This window comes from Microchirus variegatus, assembly GCF_963457635.1.
Source record: "Microchirus variegatus genome assembly, chromosome: 16".
NCBI lineage: Eukaryota > Metazoa > Chordata > Actinopteri > Pleuronectiformes > Soleidae > Microchirus > Microchirus variegatus.
The window spans coordinates 14951695-14971845 of NC_139817.1; the positions used below are offsets into that span (position 1 = coordinate 14951695).

The 20151-nt window shown below is 40.8% G+C and overlaps 1 protein-coding gene across 1 annotated transcript; it reads right to left on the reverse strand.

Moving 5' to 3' along the window:
• Nucleotides 1-301: 301 nt before the first annotated feature.
• On the reverse strand, nucleotides 302-7753 carry dusp4 (dual specificity phosphatase 4; the record flags this gene model as incomplete). Its single annotated transcript, XM_083902461.1, has 4 exons — nucleotides 302-699; nucleotides 3270-3489; nucleotides 5539-5666; nucleotides 7384-7753. The coding sequence occupies 4 exons, from the start codon at nucleotides 7751-7753 to the stop codon at nucleotides 302-304; spliced, it is 1116 nt and encodes a 371-aa protein (XP_083758587.1).
• Nucleotides 7754-20151: the final 12398 nt, after the last annotated feature.

Below are 20151 nucleotides of genomic sequence, written 5' to 3' on the forward strand. Positions count from 1 at the left end.
ATTTTCAGGCGTTTTGGCTTATTTTGTGTCCGTGTCGCTTAGTTTTAAAGTGAAAAATCATCTTTTTTTTGTTTTAACCGTTACGTTTACTCCGTCCTCCACGACCTGGAAGTCCCTAAAGCCACTTCATTTTTGGTCAGTTTGAAGAAATCATTTGTGTCAAAATGGAAGGAGCGTTGGCTGGTTTCTGAACCTCTTTTCAGTCTTTGAGTTGTTGAATCAGGCATGGCGTCGTCGACTCTCACGTCCACGCCCTGGAAGCACGTACACACTGTTCAGTCTGTGCTCAAAGAAGTTCCCATCAACAGCCGGGCGAGGTCGTGATGGGGTTGTGGTGCAGGTACGCCGGGTTCACCACAGACACGGGGAAGCTGAATATGAACGGCGAGGTGGGCGTGGCCGTCGCCGAGTTGGCCGCCGCCGCCACCGACGACTTGGGCCCGAGGAGTGGGCTCGCCGCCGCGGCGGCCGCCTCCGCTGCGCAGGATGTGGCGAGGACCTGCGACTCGAACTGCAGCAGCTGACCCATGAAGCTGAAGTTGGGTGAGATGATGCTGCGACGCCGACGCACGAACTCGAAGGCCTCGTCCAGACGCACGCGCTTCCTCTTCATCAGGTACGCGAGGCAAATGGTGGCCGAGCGCGAGATCCCGGCCTGACAGTGGACCAGTACTCGACCACTGGAGTCACGGATTGAGTCTGAGAGGAGACAGAGAGAGAAGGACAGAGAGGTCAGACGTCTCCATGGACTAAAACATCTCCAAACACCAAAAAACACTACATGTTAAATAAACTATATTCAGATTATATTACTTGTATAGGGTGGGAAAAATTGCAATATATTGTGGAAAAATTGTCTCTTTTCCAGAGGTAAAACCTGGACTTTTTAACAGAAAGAGAAAAATTCACTGCAAAAATATTCAGAGCTTAATAAAATTGTATATAATATTAATTGTAATATTTAAATTTTAAAAAGCTTATGAGAAAGATTTAATTCCATATACATGTTTATACTTTTATTCTGTTTTGTGCACTTGCTTAATTTCAATTAAATGTTTTTGATATTTTTTAACGCTTTTATTCTGTTTTGTGTTATAATCATTTAAATGTGTATATCTTACAGTTTTCATTGACTTTTTAATAAATACTTACTTTTTATTGAATGTTTGAGATATTTAAAAAGAAAATTAACTCGAAACTATTTTGACGAGCAATGAATTGGTTTGAGTTTCCGTCTCAAATTAATATTTCCTTTTCCTTTTGTCTTTGCTCCACATACAGTAACAAAGACATGTTTGTGTTTTCATAACACCCAGGTTTGAGAAACACCAATTGAACATTTTCTAGGCCTATGAATTATATTCTTTCTGTACTAATGTTGAAATAATGATAAGTTGCAGTACTATTGCTAAATTTGATTCCTTTCTTTCAAGATTTTAGTTTCTGTATGCACTTCCCCTCTTTGTGCTTCTGTGTTTGGATAAAGAACAGTGAATGACTGGCGCGTTTCATCATCCGCCCGTTTCCGTTTCTGTTCATTCACAGCCACAAATGATTCTGAAGCACACAGATGTACGGATGTATAGATGTACGGATGTATAGATGTACGGATGTACGGCGACACCTCAGACTCTTGTCACATCCTCTCCTCCACACTTTCATGCCTCACCCTCTCACCCGTCTCACTAACACACCTCAAAGTGAGAAAAATCACATTAAACGGAAACATGCAAGAGTGTCAAAAGTGCAAAAGAAGAAAAATGAGTCATCAACCTCTTTTTTTCACACGTCCTCTGTCTTTAAAAAAAAAAAAAAAAAACTGTCTATCTTATGATTAAAGCGTCGACTGTAACCACAGTGTATGAACGCCCTGGAGCGTGTGTGCGTGTGTGTGTGTGTGTGTTTGTGGACGACAGGAAATGAGAAGCACCCACACACTCTGTACTGTATTTAAGTTCATGTCAGGGAAATTTGTATCCAATTTCACAACATGGCCGCCACGACATAACAGCATTAATGACTGAATTAGACAAGACGGAAGAATGTTGACTGTCATTTACTCTGCGAGCACAGATGCTTGATTGCTGGCAGTCACCTCCTCTTCCTCCTCCTCCTCCCCCCCCCCCCCCCTCGTTTTCTCTTTATGTCTCTCTGTCTCTCTTTCACACGTACACTCAAAACACAGATTTCAGGTAACTCACAACACCAACATCGTCTGTTTTCACCCGTGAACAGTGGATGAGTCAGATTCTGGTCCCACAGCAGCTAACTGTGACGCATACCAGTACCCACACACACACACACACACGCAAAGCAAAAGCAAAGCTCGCTCAACATATCTAAATCGCTCCAGTACAAGAATAATTGCAACCGTCTTTGTTTTCCTCAGCCTGTTTGTTGTGGATTAACGCTGCTCAGTTCCTTTTCTCGCCGTCCTCTCTGAAGTCGGCTGAGTCGATGTTTACACTTGGAGAAGTAGTGATGCGTGTTTGTTTAACAACGCGATAACAATAATAATAATAATAATAAAATTGGATAATGGTGTTTGTTCGGAAGTCTAAAATAGGGCGTCGCAGTTCCGCCCACAAACCGCGCGTCTGTGATGAGTCACAGAGAAATCAATCTGTGACCATTTTATTAATCGTGTAATGATTAACGATTGATATTTAATTGTTTACTTTACGACTTCTCAAACTGGAAAAACACACACATCACACCTGACAATTCATTTACTTCAACACCACTCAAAACCTTCTCTTCATTCATTCTTTCATTCATTCATTCACCTCACACACAGGTCATTTATCCACTTTAAGCTCCCTTACGATGCATATAAAGTGTGTTTTCTTTCTTCTCATATCTATATATATATATGTTAACTATTTTCTGATATTCTTTTTGTTTGTAAATATTTACAAACTACCCTGCACCTACACAATGAATATATAATAATAAGTTTGTTTATATGGGTGTATTATCACTTTCAAATTAAAACGATATGGTTTTTTGTTAAAATACGCCTGTGTATGTTTATATGCATAAATAGCTCTATATATATGTGTATACATACATATACACACACATATATATACAGTATATACACATATGTATATATATATTTATGTCTATATATACATTCATATATACATGTAGTATATATACACATATACTGTCACTAATCCCTACACAGCAAACTTTTACTTTACTTTAACTGAGTGCTTCCAAAAAAACAAACAAATGACATGACCTAAAAACAAACAAACACTGACCTATGAACTCTATGGCCTCCAGGAACCAGCAGCTGATGTCCTCTTTATGGTTGTCCTCCACGGGGATGCACTTGTACTGGTACGCGCCCTCAAAGTGGTTGGGACAGTCGGCGGACACGTTGAGCAGTGCCGAGATGCCGTTGGCGTCGAGCACTTCCTTCTTGGAGGCGTGGAGGGCGCTGCCGAGGTAGAGGAAGGGCAGGATCTCCACTGGGCCTCCCTGGAGAGAAGAACAGATGAGAGGAGGGCGATGATTAACTATCTCTTTATTATTATTATTATTATCAGCCATGAGGCGACAGTTTCTTAGTCTCAGCTCGTGTTTTACTGCTCACGTGACCTCAGCGTACTGTGTACAGTGTGACCTCTCCTCAATGTTTTCTTAATCACATTACACACCCTCACTACTCATCACCAGACACGGCGCGGCTCATTATCTGCGTCGTTAATGCACAGCCATTGGATTCGGGCCATTTGTTTTCGAGGCCAGTTTTGTGTCCCGAGTTATTTCCACTTGCGGAAACATAAATCACTGAGGGAGCGGATCGGCGTCTACTGATCCGCTGACCGCTCTGAACCTGCTCCATACACAGAGCTTCCTCAGAAAGTCACTCCTGCTTAAATTAAGAGCATGAATTTGACCTAGAAAAATGTTTTAATCAGTTCTTAGACAATCGACTGTAAATATCTTCTTTATTCGCTTCTCTGTGAGAGAAAAAAATCAGTTTGTAGCCAAAACATTGAAGAAAATCTTAATTTTAAGGTGTTTGTGAAACCCTTTTCCACAATTGATAATAAGAACAATTGTAATTTCTAGTTTTGTGTCAGTATTAGTCAAAACAGCCTATAGACCTTATTAAAAAAAATTGATTTAGTCTTTTTGTTTTCCTCTTGAAACCTACCAGGAAATAAGAATATACTGAATAACCACTAGGGGGTGACTCCACTGATTGCCAAAAGGACTCATTTGAATGGAAGTATATGCAAAATGAGCTTCTACTTCTTACTTGATGTCAATTTTGAATTGGAAATTATTTTCTCATTTTAACTAAAATAGACAATAAATAACAGCACCACAAGTGGCATTGTCCAATAAGAGTCTGACTGCAAGTGATGTCTCAATGCTTCAGAACAGGTGATACCTGGATTTATAGCATTTAAATATCTAAACCCATATGATGTTGTTTCTTAAATAAACTGCTGGATTTCACCCCATTAACAGCAGATACATTTTTTAAACATGTTTTTAATACACTTTTACGGCCAATATTTGTTCATTTAAATCCACACGTCAACACATATTGTGACGTAAGAGTAAAAGCACTGTTTGGATGTGAGAGGTCAGGATGTTGACAGGTCTATAACCGGCAGTGAGACCTATTGACGGGGGAGGGGGAGGGGCTGTTTCTGTTTATGTCACTCCCGCAGACGACCTCGCTACTGACACAGCGTCAGGAAACGATCGATGCTGCTAAAAGATGTATTGTGAAGAGGGGGGAGGGGACGGGAGGGGATTAAGGGGGGGCAATACATTTAACTAATTTTTAGCCAGTCCATTACATCCGGAAGCATAAGAGTATTCCTAGATATAGCTCCGACCTGACAGCATGGCCCGGAAACATCCCATTCCCTTAAAGGACACACACACACGAACACACAAAGGGCTCAATTGTCTCTGTCCTCATGCTTCCTAGACGGAATTTAAACCCAAAACCTAACGTGACTTGAAACATTGCATGAAATCACACTCAAGCAGCAGCAGCAGCACAACAATATCCAGGTCACAAAGATGTGAATTTTAACTGGTCACAGCAGGGAAATCACAGTTTTCGGAGCTTCACTGTCACACAAACATGAACTGAACACAGCTCTTGTTAACAGCTGCGAGGCTCCTGCTACAAAATGGCTGCTGAGCAAAGATGAACTGCCATGAGATATTTGCTTCATTTTAATTTTTTCTTCTTTTTTTAATGTGAGTGCCTGTTGTTTTTTCCGCAGCGTGACCTCGAGACTGAAGAGGCTTTTGAACACATCAAAGTCAACAGTCGAGTTCCGTTGCTCAAAGCAAACAGCCCTGCAGTGTTTGCACTCAGGAAACCCAGTAACCTGGACTGAGACGAGCTTAAACAATCAAATAATTCTAATCATTTTATAACTTGTGATCATTTAATTATACGTACAAGGATAAATAATAGTCACAAAGGCAGGTTTTTGGTTGTTTTTCTGTGGCAAATCGTTATAAACTCTCATTTCGCTTGTGGTCTTGTACCTGGTCGTGGTGCGGCGTCCCACATGACGAGCAGGTAGAGTCGATGCTGGATTGGCTGACGAGCGACGGTAACGGTTTGGTCTTCAAACAAAACTCTGGATATTCTGAGAAAAAACGGTCGTATCCGCCTGAGGGAGGAGAAAAAGAAAAAGAACAAACAAACAGAGGCATCGTGATTAAACAGGATGAGGAAAAGCACTTGTGATGGGCTGCAACTAAGCAAATAGTCTTTTAAATATGTTCCTTAGTGAATCCATCATAAAATGTCAGAAATGACGATGTTCTCAAATGTCTTATTCAGTGTTTTTGTTTTATGGAGCATAACAAAAAAAAAACAGAAAATGCTCACATTTAAGAGGGAACAACAATTAATCGTTGCAGTCCTATGAATTATGCATAATAACTTACAAATGCTCCAAGAAAAGCATAATAGCATAAGTCGAGGACAAAATAAAGCATGGTGTCCCCCACAATAACAGGGATTTTCTCGCACACGTTCAATGAATTTGACACAAAGTCGATCAAAACGACTTCCTGACGTCTTTCTCTCCGCCTTGTGTCAACGGCGGAGGATTTGGAACCAGATTAACAGAGGAGGAAAAACGTCATCTTCATAAGCTTCGCACATGAATTATTATACTGTATCTGGGCGCCTGCGTCATTAGGATGCACAAAAATAAATAAAATAAATAAATAAATAAAAACAGTGAGGCAAAGCTTGCAGCAGCTTTGGTTTGTCAGATTTCCTGCAGTCTAAAAATAGCAGTGCTGATTTCAGAGGTTTTATTATTTATTTTTTGTACCCTGAAACGGAGACAGTGTCTCTGAAATGACCGTGAGTGTGTGTGTGTGTGTGTGTGTGTGTGTGTGTGTGTGTGTGTGTGTGTGTGTGTGTGTGTGTGTGTGTGTGTGTGTGTGTGTGTGTGGGTGTGCGTGTGTGTCCGTCCTCCTGTAAGTCCCTCTGGTTAGAAGTGGTTCCATCCACACATCAGCATTACCTCATTCACTCATCTCATGGCCTTTGGTATTTCTCTGTGTGTGTGTGTGTGTGTGTGTTTACTTTAAGACTGTAAAACTGTAAAAATAATTTACAAAATGAACAAAAACAGAGCAGGAAATTCCAATCTCTGGATAATAAACTATAATGCGCATCTGTTAAAAAACACAAACAAACAAACAAAAAAACACACAGTATTTACTGAATTAAAGGAGGGCGTGAAATATAATATAGATTGTGGTCCAAAAATAAAACAAGCCCTGACCTACATAGGTCGGCATATTCTTAGACACAATGGTGAAATTAGGAGCATTTATTAACAATTTTGCCATTATTAGCTCCTTTTTGTCCTTTAAAGCCTACAATTATGAATACATTATTAGTTTTAACAACAGAAATTTCTTTTTTTTTAATTTAAAAAAACGTTCAGAATTTTAGCATTTTTGACTATCTACCATTTATGTTATTTTATTGACAGCTTTTATCTATTTATGTATAATGTGAATAAATATTTATCAAGACCGATTATAGAACTACTACTCTATGATCATATATAATCATTTAGACTAATTTAAGAGGATACTGAATAAAATAAATAAGTACAAATGACAACATTTGTTTAGTAGACAGATTATTCCTAGAGGAGGCTGAATCTAAGAAGAAAAATAAACGTTTTTTATTGCAGTTTATGTTTTTTTTTTCCACTTATTTAATGATTTTTATCATTTCTAATCTTCCTTATATGGTCTGGAATAAAAGAGTAAATAGAAACATGTAATACCACAGTATATTTCAGTAAGTGACGGGCTGTGGGGGAATGAATAAAGGCTGAATGGATGAATGTTTACCTTTCAGTAGATAGATGCGTGTACCGGAGGAGTCCCCGCACAGCGCGTTGAGCACCACGGTCAGCGTGCTGTCCGGCTTCACCGAGTCCGCGTCCGGCGTCCTCTCGTCGTACAGCACCACGGCGGAGAACATCCCGGAGCGCAGGCGGCTGCGCGCCTCCTCGTCCCCGGCCAGGATCTGGTCCAGGCTCAGCACGGAGCCCTTCGCCCTGCGGCGCACGATGGTGTTGCAGCGGGCGTTGACTGCGGCGCGGATGTGTCCGGCGCTGTACGCGAGGAAGGAGCGGCAGTCGAGCAGCAGACACTTGCCGCTGTCGTCCTTCAGGAGCCGCTTGAGCACCGTGCACTCGATCTCACTCAGGTCCTCCATCGCTCTGTTTGCGTCTCTGTGTCTGTCTGTGTGAGGGTTCACCTGCTCTCCAAACCCGAATGATGGAAGGAAAACAGACGCACGGTTCCTGTGCTGGATTCCTCTCTATCCGCGCAACACCGAGCGCAGAGTAACCGCACTGCTCATTCTGACGCACAGTCCGGTCACCTCTCTCTCTCTCTCTCTCTCTCTCTGAGTATTTCTCCTCAGGATTGTTTCTCACTTCTTCTTTTTTCTTCCTCTTCCCCTTTTTTTATGAATGGGTGATACCGCGTCACAGCGGAGGTGACGTCAACCGATGGCAGCCAATCAGAGAGAGTCTGGTTTCCCGTCCCATTTCCTCCTCTAGTTCATTCACAAAAACACACACACACACATCAATGAGGGAGGAGGTGATCACTGCTGCTATGAAATATCACATATATATGTATATGTGTATACATATATATTTGTATACAAAAATATTTACATTTTTCAGTTGATATTCACATAAACGAAGCTAAAATGTATGCTATCTTAACTCTAAAACTAAATATTCAATTATAAAAACTAGTTGAGTATTAATTTAATTGATTAATCGAATAATAAATGCAGCCCTAATGTTTTTTTCCCTATATTTAAAGAGTTTAGGGTCATTTTCCAATTCCAATGGAAATTATTTCCTCCCCCTTATTTTAATTTGCATATGAACACTAATGATGCATAAGAATCATTACCAGTGGACTTGTAAACAAAAGTCATCCTGTGAGTAAATTAAATAGGAAATAAACATCATTCACAGCTAAATGAAAAGATCTATAGTAATTCTGTTTTTAATTATGCATGTCATGTTTGTGCCTCAGTCTAGAAACTGCAAAAAACTATCTACACTATATTATCTATAAAAGGAGAGCTAAAAAGAACAAATATTGGAGACTGAAGTTTATCTCAGCCGTCTAGTGGCCACAAATCAACAAATATACCTTTAAGGTCAATATATTTTAGCAGTTAAAATAAAGTAAGTGCAGACATTTTTTGGGACTTTTTTTTGTGACCTGCAGGTGGGCGTGTATACGTCTGAGTCGGCATCCGTCTGTGCCACTGTATGAGTATGATTGTGTGTGTGTGTGGGGGGGGTGTAAAAGCTACAAGCCGAAATGTAATTTGCATCTCCTGATCACGCAGCCCGTAGCGAGCGTGCTCAGGTATTTGCATGTTGATCTCATTTCCATGGTTACGAGCAGAGAGAGATAGAGAAACGAAATGCAACACCCAGACACAGTCAGACAGACGGGAGCTGGAGATGAAAGAGAACCTCACATAAACAGACAGGATATAAACACTGATCTTTTTTATAAAATATATCATATTGTAGTGTCAGACACTCATGTTTTATGAATGTGTGAAAGCCGTCGTGTACTGTATGAGCACATGAGGAGGCGACACATGTGCAGGCCTTTGTTCACATGTGGAGCTTCTGTTATACGGCTGATTTATCTTTCATGAAGATGTAGCTGCATGTAAAACAAAGTATGATTTGACAGCTTTTCTTGAAGTCACATATGTACGCAGACGATCGGTATCAGGGGGAACGTGTGCAAAGACATGGCACGAAAAATTGGACGAGTATATAGACAGTTTAGAGTGAAAATGATGTAATAATACAGTAAACACGTACAAAATAGACTAGTATATAGACAGTTTGGAGGGAAAATGTCTATTTGACAAGACAAAGACAGTGCAGATAAAAAAAGAGATGACATGGGTGTGGTTGTATGATCATGTAAGAAAGGAAAAAAAGCCTACTTTTTTACTACCAGCCCCAAACAATGCCTCGTACAGGCGGGATGATGATGATGATGATGAGGATGATGATGCTGCCGTAGCAACAAGGGAGTGGGTGTGAGCGGTGTGGGAAGGCGGAGACAGCAGGCAAGGGGGTAGGGGTGGAGGTGCTCTCTTCCCGGATTGGCCCGGGTAGAGACTCTGTGCTGATGTCATACTTCCCTCCCTCTGCTCTCTCAACCCCCTCCCCCCCCCCATTCCATCCATTCATCCCCTCACACCACTCTCGCCTGAATGCCGTCATCCATCAATACAGTAGTGAAGCAGCGTATAAGAGAAATCGGGAGGTGAGGTCTGTGCATGCAAATTTCTTTTTAAATGTGTTTATTTACAGGCACTGTGCACTATAAGACACCAGCAGTGCACTTATTTTACACCGTCCCCCAACTGTTTGTATACACTGAGCAGGGACACAAATGGCGATATTAATGTAAATAAAGTGGATATAGAGGTAACATGCTATTATAAAGGCAGACAATAAGTACAAAGACAAACTGAAGGCGACACCGACACCAGCAGCAGCAGCAGCAGCAGCAGCAACAGCAGCAGCAGCAGCAGCAGAGAGCATCTTTTCACACATACTCAAGTGTCCTCGAGCAAAAACGCTGGTATAAAAGCTCAACTGATATGATACTCGGTGTAAGGACCGGTCAAAATCACTTGATTTAATTATCAGAGAAAGAAATGAAAATGAGAGCGAGAGACGGCGGTGAATGATTTCCATGCAGTTTTTTGTTGTTGTTGTTAAATAGCCGATTAAAGGTACTTGGTAAATGCATCAGCACAAATACCGTATTAAGAGGTGGTATTGCCAGGAATTCAAGGTTGTACTATCAAGTGTCAGTGTCAGACACAATAAAGTGCTATGAATGAATGAATGCCACAAATGTCTTCCACGGAGAAATCAGCACAAATCGTCGAGTTGAAAATATGAACCATTTGTGTTATCGGTATTTGTGTCATAAACAAAGACACACATATATATACGTATATATATATATATATATAGATATATAAATGTTACTATGCAAATGTAAGGCTTCTTCTGGCTCCAGCTTCACACTCTGATTTTGATCTCCTCATGTTTCCAAAATCTACTCCTTTAAAACAACAATCCGTATCCAAAATGCCATACAAAAAACAACGCATGCAGAATATGAATGAGAGTGTGTGACACACTCTAAATCTGCCCCTATCTCTAATCCCATAATCCAGTGGTTGAACTGAGTGCTGCTACGTTGAAGGCCAGAAACAGCGTCAGACGAAAATGTGGAGGAAGATTATGACTCGGCAGAGAACAGATCCATGATTTCTCATGTTGTATATTTTGTGCATTTCACAATGAAAAGATGACACTGGGATTAGTCTGTTTCTTCTTTTTTTCTTGAATTAAACATTCATCGTCGTTGAAAATGATAATTTAATCATTTTTTAAATCACTAACGCGTCCATATTTGTTATTTTTTTAATACGATTCTCAAAATGACTGATAGAAGCTTTGATTTCTGCCGACTTTAAAATGCAGTTTGAGAGACACATGCCATTGTTTGTCCAGGGCTGTTTGTTGAGTGTGTCTGGGTTAATAATTAATAAAAACTGCCAGTCAACAGCTGCTTATCCCCCATTTCAATAGGTCAACTTTCAACACACACACCCATATACACAGGGGCACTGCACTGAAACCATTCCTGTTTAGCTCTCAAATGCAAACCTAATGATCCTGAAGCTGCACGTAAACTGCCAGCACACACACACACACACACACACCCACCCCACATGCCTTATTGTCTGTTTACTTCCACTCATCATTGTGAACGAGAACTGCGAGCTCTTTATTTGGTCGTTACGCTGCTTCCTTCCTGCTCAGTCAAGTGTAAATAACTCACCGATAAGCCTCGACATCCGACTCCTCAGCCTTTGGAGAATATCATCTTATATATTCTTCTTTTATTTAGAAAAGTTTGAGTTTTGTACAGACACAGAGCCTTTCGTCCATACTTTGCATTCATTTCGTCCGTCAAGAATGGGAGCTTACGATGGCGGACGATATGGAGCAATACCATGGGAAATTGTGGGGGCAGTAAAGAGCCAGTAGTCAAATCAGGAAAACAACAAAGAGCCAACCTACAGTTGCAGTGAAACCACTGCAGTGAAACCAGGCACTCGGCTTCATTCACTGGCACACTGTGGTTTGATTTGAGCGGCTATACAGCGAAGCAACTTGCTAAAAGTCTCGGCAGACATACTGATAATATTCCCCATTGATATGACAACTTACATTTAGTGGTCATACATTCCACTGCCACGAAACCCGCTGGAGTTCCAGTCTATTTCAGATCAAGCACAATAAAACAACCTCTCAAATGGTCGCTATGGTTGTTGATGCCTGCAACATGGTACTCAGAAGTATTGCGTAAATGTCCATTCTAACGCAAAAGACGCACGGCGGTATGTAGGGTAGTGATGGAGATGACGTTTGGGCCGGACAGGTGTAAAAAGGGACAAAAATGGCGTATAAATGGGCCTTTAAGATCACAAGAACAACATTGCTATAGCTAGCAACAGCAGCTAGCATGATTGTAACATTACTGTAATGCTAAGAATGTCATGACAGAGGACAAAATGGTCAGTTGGGCAAACTTTTCCGAATACAAATGAAACAATGTTGGACTATAAATGTCGAAAAAGTCATGAGAACACTGATAAAGCAGCAACAGAAGTCAGCAACAGAAACTGCCAGCTAGCATACAGGAATGCAAAGAAAACATTGGGAAATGGAATTTGACAATAAACAATGTTTTACAATAACTAACTATCCACAGAACATTTTACTTAAATGTCTCTCAGTCATTTTTGAAAATACAGATGCTAATGTTGTGATGGGTAAGTTGAAAAGCGTTATTTTGTACATATCCAGACAAGTGTTTCCAGTCTTCAAAGCTGGTTAAACATTGCAAGGCAGAACCTGTTTTTACCTGGCAATACGCCTATACGAGATAGGTTACCAACTCTTATCTCAATGAGACACTTATTTCATTCAGTCAAACACTCATAAAAAACACCCCGTTTCTCATTCAAATCTTGCTATGTGTTATTTGAATAGTCAAAGCAGCACGGGATGAAAATGTGAGCTCATCGTCAAAAGCTATTCATGTTGTATCTATAACCCAGGGACAACATTCAAACATTCACACTTTTACAAATATTGTTTTTGAGTTAATGAGAACAGGAAATAATTCATAATCATAGCCTGGAGGAAAGCTAAGGTTTTCAAAGTATTGTGCTCTCCGTCACGCGGCTTTGGCATGAGTCTGAATGCAGTGCAGTCTGGGTAATGTAATGTCCACAGACTGGTGCTGAGGGCATGACGGAGACCGGTGATGGTACGCAGTCATCATACTTGGATGACGTGTTGACATTAAAACATTGCTCAGCAGCAGTTTGCATCATTTACTGTTCACACTGGCACACACCATGAGTGATCTACATGTCTCTGTGGAAAATGTGACTCTGGAAGGAAGGAAGGAACGAGCAGCTGACAAATAAACGCAAACTCAGCCAGCTGACATATGGTAACGCACAATTGCCTGCACTTTGTTTTTCCTCCGTTCTGAGCTCTTCACCCTCCATTAGCATGCAGATCACTTGGTTATCAAGCTTGTTAGCCCCTTCTCTTCATTAACATGGCAAACTGAGTGTCCTTGTTTAGACTGCAGCCCAAATCAGATTTGTTGTTGGTACTGTTGGTATAAATTGTGTGTGTCCATGTTGACATGGTCTAGTCAAGTTACACATGGATTTCTATAGCCAAATAATTATATGGTGTCAACACAGAGGCTTTTTTTCTGAAAAAAAACAAACTATTCCGCTGAATTGAAACCTTGCATGAACCGTCATCTGGCAAAAATAGGAGTGACAGAACAATGAGGATGCAGATACACGAGGAAAACTGAGTCGGTGGAAGCTGACACACTAACTTAAGTCGACGAGTTTCACTTCCGATGGCGCAGAGAAGTTACGCGAGGGACACGCATTCAGTGGAATTCTGGGGGAAGACGCTTTGAAAAATAAGCGATTAAAAGACACCTTTAAAAACACGATCAGAATCACATTTGAAACCACATCCGTATGTGCTTTGAATCCACTTTGATAGAGCTGTTCAGACTGCCCAAAAGTCAAGCTAGATACATTTTGGCCATGCTTAAAATTACAATTTGGGCCGCAGTCTAAACAAGGCCGTACAGTGTTTCCAAAATACTCCTCTTTTATACGAGTGTGTCATTCATTTGACCAAAAATGTGCACAAATTTACTAAATCCACTGGAATGCATCTGGATTTTCTGAGGGTTTTAAATACCAGCACGACCAATTACATTTACTGCAAGAGAATAATGAGTTTACTCATCCAGCTCCAGTGTTAGTTGCACGAGCTGCTGCTGTTTTGTGTCTTCTTTGGAAAGGGTGAACAGGAAGTGTTGTGTGTTTGTGACATATAGACATTGAAACTGTTTATTTAGCTGACAAACAACAGATGTACCTACAATGAATGCAAGATCTTCTGCAAGACAGATACGCTGCTCATGCATCCAGGCCTCAAATTAAAATGCTCTGCTTCATCAGAGCAAACATGAAATGTAAATATAAGTATGACATGTATTAGTATTCTTATGATAGTATACCCGAGAGAAGACATTCAGTGTAGTATCTAAGCTCCTCTCAGTGTGAATGAATGACTATGAACACATGAACACCAACAGCCAGGAGGATAATCTGTAGGTCAAATAGTGTGTGTGTGAGAGATTAAAGATAGAAAACAGACTGGAATCCTTTTCCACAGAAACACACACTCAGTTGATTACTTTATATTTTTCTATTGCAATCATCACACACACACACGCATGCACTCACACACACACACAGTGGAAGAGGTGACTCTAACATGACACACACACACACACACGTTGATGTCATCAATCTGTCATGTTTTTTTTTGTTTGAGAAACTGTGACAGATCCAGGATCCTGGTTACTAAGGCAACGGAAGGGCAAATATGATCGGTGACAACAGGTTTAGACACACACACACACACACACACACACACACACACACACACACACACACACACACACACACACACACACACACACACACACACATACTCATCACACAACATGCTTATAGCACACAAGGAGGAGGTCTCACTCTGTCCCGTGTCTCTTATTTCCTGTTGAAAAACAACATGAGGGGCAGCTGAACTGTGACTGGGTGAGGGGTGTGTGTCTGTGTGTGTGTGTGAGGGGGGCAACAGGAAGTGGAGGGTCCTTGTTAATGTAACATGGTCACGTCTAAGTGATTGAATTTCCTCGTTGTGTGTGTGTGTGTGTGTGAGAGAGAGAGAGAGTCAACTGGTCAACTGTTTGACAGGCAACGTGGCTCGTGTTACACGAACAAAACATTTCCCCCTCTCCTCACCCCCTCTTCCTCCTCCGTGCTCGCTACAGACACAGAGCTCGAGGTGTGATAAGTCTTTGCAGCTGAATCACAGAATCAGGCGATAAACTCTTCCTGCAATGCCTCCAACTCACAGGAACAATACACAAGATGACAACGTGTCAGCTGCAAGAAAATAATGACGTCATTGTTGAGCAACAAACAAATTCCTCTGACCTTTAATGCTTCAACACATTGGTTCTCAAAGTGCGGCCCATTTCTGTCAGCCCGCAATTAATTACAGTTGATAGTTTTAATCCAGGAGCTACTAAGCTTGTTAAATGTGTATTGGACATTACTGGATACAGACCAATAAATGTAAACTGTAGAACTGCAATCTAGTCATTAAAGCTCACATACAGTGGTCCTGTTGCACATATATGTTAGTTATGGAGGTCTACTTACATACATTGACTTGTTTTTATGGTCAAAAACCTCCTAGTTGCTGTAAACGAGCCGATAGAAATCCTCTTTTCTGACGGTGTTGCCCAGCCGCGAGATTTCAGACATAAATCTCACACCCAGAAGACAGACTGTGTTGTGATTGGCCAGCCAGTGTAGAGCCTTCCCAACTGTCTTGTGATTGGCCAATACCCGGAAGTGACATATTCAGCACACCCGCTCTCAGAAGCGCAGCTGCCCCCTCTGGAACGGTGAATGCACTGCTACTCATTATCAAAACATTGTTTTAACAGTGTTTAAAAATAGTTTCTTCACGACTCCCCGCCGCAGTCCCTTTATGACTTTAAACCAGAGTCAGACCCAGAGTCAGAAGACACTGTCGCTCGTGAAACACCTCCACAACGGACGTTATTCTTTTTCTGGGGTTCAATGAGCGCAACCGGATGTGCCCGGACTAGTGCCCGGACCAGGATGATCTGCTGTTCCGGAGAACCGCTGTTTAGGTAACCGGGCCGGATTTTTTCAGAGATTTCGCTGAGCCCGAGATTACAATAAAACACAGCGTTCTCAGCAATGGCTGAACTGTTTGTTTAGAACCTTCAGGGTAATGGCGCAGATACACACTAAACAACAACGTTAATTGGAACTTCCGGTCTAGGTCTACTTTAAAATTATTACAAATGGGATTTCTCTCTGTTTTTTTTCCTTTGGTGGTCCTCAGTCCAATGTTGGGTTCCTAAATTGGCCCTCAGGTATCAAAACTTTGAGAGCTCCTGCTTTAACATACTTGTACCATTTAACTTTCAATATTTCGCCTTGGCTTTGAGACAATAAAATGCTTGACGCATTCCTCCACAGATCAGAAGCTGACGTAAACAGCCTAGTTCACCGAGATGTTGTGACCTTGTAGTCACATGACAAACCGAGCCATTGTCTGTGCATTCTGGTGAGGTGAATTAAAACTGTTTTTGACCAATGTGACTCACAAATACATTAAAAAAGGATTTAGTTTTGATCAGATTATTGCAGAATTATCTAAAAAAAAAGGTAAAGAGTCCTTGTAGGCCATCTGCAGTCCAGACAGAAATAACCCAGTGTGCCCCAAATACCGTCACCTCTGCTCTCTAAATAAAGGTCAAAACTGCTTCTCTGCCAGCAATGTCACATTGTCTTCTCATCACAGTCTCATTCAGGGTTTATCCAATTCTCTATTTTTGCTATAATCACTTCCAAAAAAGACCACAGAACATCATTATATTCTAAATGTGGTGGATGTGCTGGACCTTTTTTTTTTTTAAAGTGCACTGCATTATCCACATTGACTTGACTATTTTTTGTATTGCCATTATCTGTTGACGCTGGAAGCCACAGTCCCCATTTATGAATAACCCCCCCATTTGGTAAAGAGCCATTTTAGACCGTATTTAAAAGGGGTTGAGCTATTAGATGCAGGATATGATATGAATTTAAAGGACAAACCGCATTCTCGGAACCAAAGATAGTCTGAATAATTTTATTTTTTTAAGCGGGGCAGTGCTGCGTTATCCATATCAAACGTTTCCAACTAATGGGGCCAGGCCTCTTCCCCGCTGCAGGGGAAATACCGCCTCCTCCTTCAAAATGTGTCCCATGAATGAAGCTCTATATCTGACAATATCACACATTAAAAATGGCAGTGAATAATGTGGATTCCAAGAAACACTTAAAGTCACATGACTGCACTTGAAGTTCACTTTCTTTATCATTATTCAGAAGATACTATAGTGGTCAGTCTTTTTAAAGGTCTGGTGGGTCACATTTAGGTTGGGTTTACTGGCATAAATTCAATATACATATTTGTATGAGTGTATTATCACTTTTAAATAGAAATTGTTTAGTTTTTGTAGACCTTACTTTGTATTTTAGGCTCTCATTTTGTGCTGCCATCTCTGTACAAATGTTAAAACATAAACTATTACGATGCCAACGAAGAAGAAGAACATACTTTCTTGTATGTGAAGGCCACCATAGCTCCCCCACGAGGTCAGAAAAGTCAAGGGTGAGTCCTCCATTTGTTACGATCTGCTGTTTTACCACTATACGTCACTAATTCTTAAACACTGGGCCTTATTTTGCTCATTATTTCTCCAGACCCTGAAACAATCTCAGGCCCAGAAGGAGGATAAAACACTTGAGAAAGGTCCAAACTCCTACTCAGTCAAATCAGCCAAACACCAACACCATTCTTCACTCACTACAGTAGAATTAGTGTTTTTTTGTTCTCTTTGGTGAGTGAAGTGTCAGGACTGAGAGAGATTTGCTCAATGTTTCCCAATGTTCTAACTGTCGTTGCCGTCTCTAATTGTGCAAAGACAAATATCTCCTCCCACACTCCCCACTGGGACGAGTTCTGCAAAAACCCGAACAGCACGGTTGATTCAAAGAGCGGAGATAACACTCTTAACCCCAGAAAGTGGAAACAAAAAAATCATTGTAGAACAATTTCTGTCTATAAGACTTTCAGCAATCTGTCCAAATCCTATAAATATCATTATCAAATAGAAAAAGTGGCAATTTATACAGTAAATATATATACATATATATGTATGTATACACATATACATATATATATATACACATATACACACACACATATATATATACATATACATATCCCACATCTCTTTGTCTCACCGCCCCTCAATCATACTCACTCTTATTTGCTTTATTTTCGTCATAGTAGGTCAATAAATATCATATAAATATGACAACTCTGTATTAAAAGCTGTAGAAAAAAAAAGCCTAACCTTGAGTAGTCACAGTCTACGGTCTGTCTGTGGTCATAGAGAAGTGACCTGACCTCTTAATTCAAACTATGCGAACAAGGCTAAAGCTGAAGAAAAGGAAACAAACGCTGCTATTGTGTTGTCTGTATGTCTCAAGTGTGTTCGGAAAGCCACGCTTTCCTCACAGCAGAGGATAAACATACTTCCCACTGAGCTCTGTAACACCATGTAAACGGCACCGATTTAAGTGTAAGAATGCAGTGTGACTGGACGGCAGCCTGGTTTGACGGCTTTTTCACTCTCGCTCTGTGGATGTATAGGACAGAGAGTCAATAAAATGTTTGTTTAGTTTTTTTTTTTTACTGTTTTTACTGCAGGGTTGAGTGGAGTCGTGAACCTCACAGCTGCAGCCTCGTCCTAAAAATTCGAGTTAATGACATGCAGTATGTGCACGTCATAAAGTGTGGTGAAATATTAATACGTCAAATTAAAAGGGGATTTATAAAACACAATAAAACGCTTGATGAATACATGTTTGTTTTTTATAAAATATATTTTTTCCAGCTGCTCCAGACTTATGCTGCCAAAGTCCAGTTAAATAACCACGTGTTCTGTATTAAACAGATAAGAAAGCACTTTTTTATCCTTATATTTGAGTGACACTTTAGATTATTAATTCAAAACCATGACAGAAATGGGACAGAAATAAAATCTGTAATTTTTCTAAGTGACAAAATAACCCCCAACACTTGGTTTTGAGGGCCAGTTAAGATTAATTGGAATTGGCCCTATATGTTGAGCTTGAGGGTTAAGATTGAGGGTTAAGATAGGAATTGGAATTGGCCCTATATGTAAAACAACATGTTTCTTTCATGACTGTCCATAATACATCAGTGTCTGGAGTGAATGTGTCTTATTATGTCCATGGTGCATAGAAGGAGCCAGCAGAATTCTGAGTTCATTCTAGGAAAATGCTGGTCCGATTCACCGCGAGTCCTTTGTATAGTAGCAACGGAGACGCAAAGTCGAAGTAAAAAAAAAGAAGAAGATTGCAAAAATATAGAACAATTTTCACATTGATTTTCAAAAGTTACATATGTAGAAATACTGTTATAAACCAATAAAACTGTCAAGTGCAGTATATCAGGAAGTGAGGGGTGAAATGTGTATAAATGAGTAGAGAATGGCATTTCAATTATTCCTTTTCCTTACTTTCTTATCAGGATATTGGCAAATGAAGCTCAATCATTAACTTAATGTCCGTGCTACACAAAGTCTGAGTCAATTTTGGATTTTGTTTGATTTGTTAAAAAATAATTTGGCATCAAAACAAGTCAAGTTTAAAGAAAGTGAGGAGCAGCTCTGCTGAACAGCTGTTCCTGACAGTTGTTAAATGTCAGCCTTTACATCATGTTTCCCACTGAGCATTTCCTCTCTCCTCCCTTCACACAAACAAACACACCTTCTTTCCTCTCTTATGACCTCTCCCCTCCTCTCATTCCTTCCATCCATCCAACCATCCGTCCTCCCTCCCTCTCATCTTCCTCCCCCCTCCTCCTCCTCCTCCAACTGTTTCAACTCTTCCTCCCAAACGTCACTGGAGACGGAGCCGAGATGGCTCTGCCCGGCAGCTGAAAACAGGTCAAGTGTTGTTCCGTCCGTGAGGCTGAAATTAACGACCGCCGTCCACGAGAGAGAGAGAAGAGAGCGGGGGAAAGAGATTGAGGGGAGTGATACTGTATAAGGGACAGAGGAAAAGTGGTTGAGAGTGTTTAAAAAGTCAGAGCGAGAGGGATGAAGGAGTTTGGAGAGGAGACGCTTTTACTCAACAGCATCACGGCCACTCATCTGATTCCCATGTTATCTCAGCCATTAGTTACTATGGCGGAAACAAAGGTTGACAGCTTGTCCTGAAAT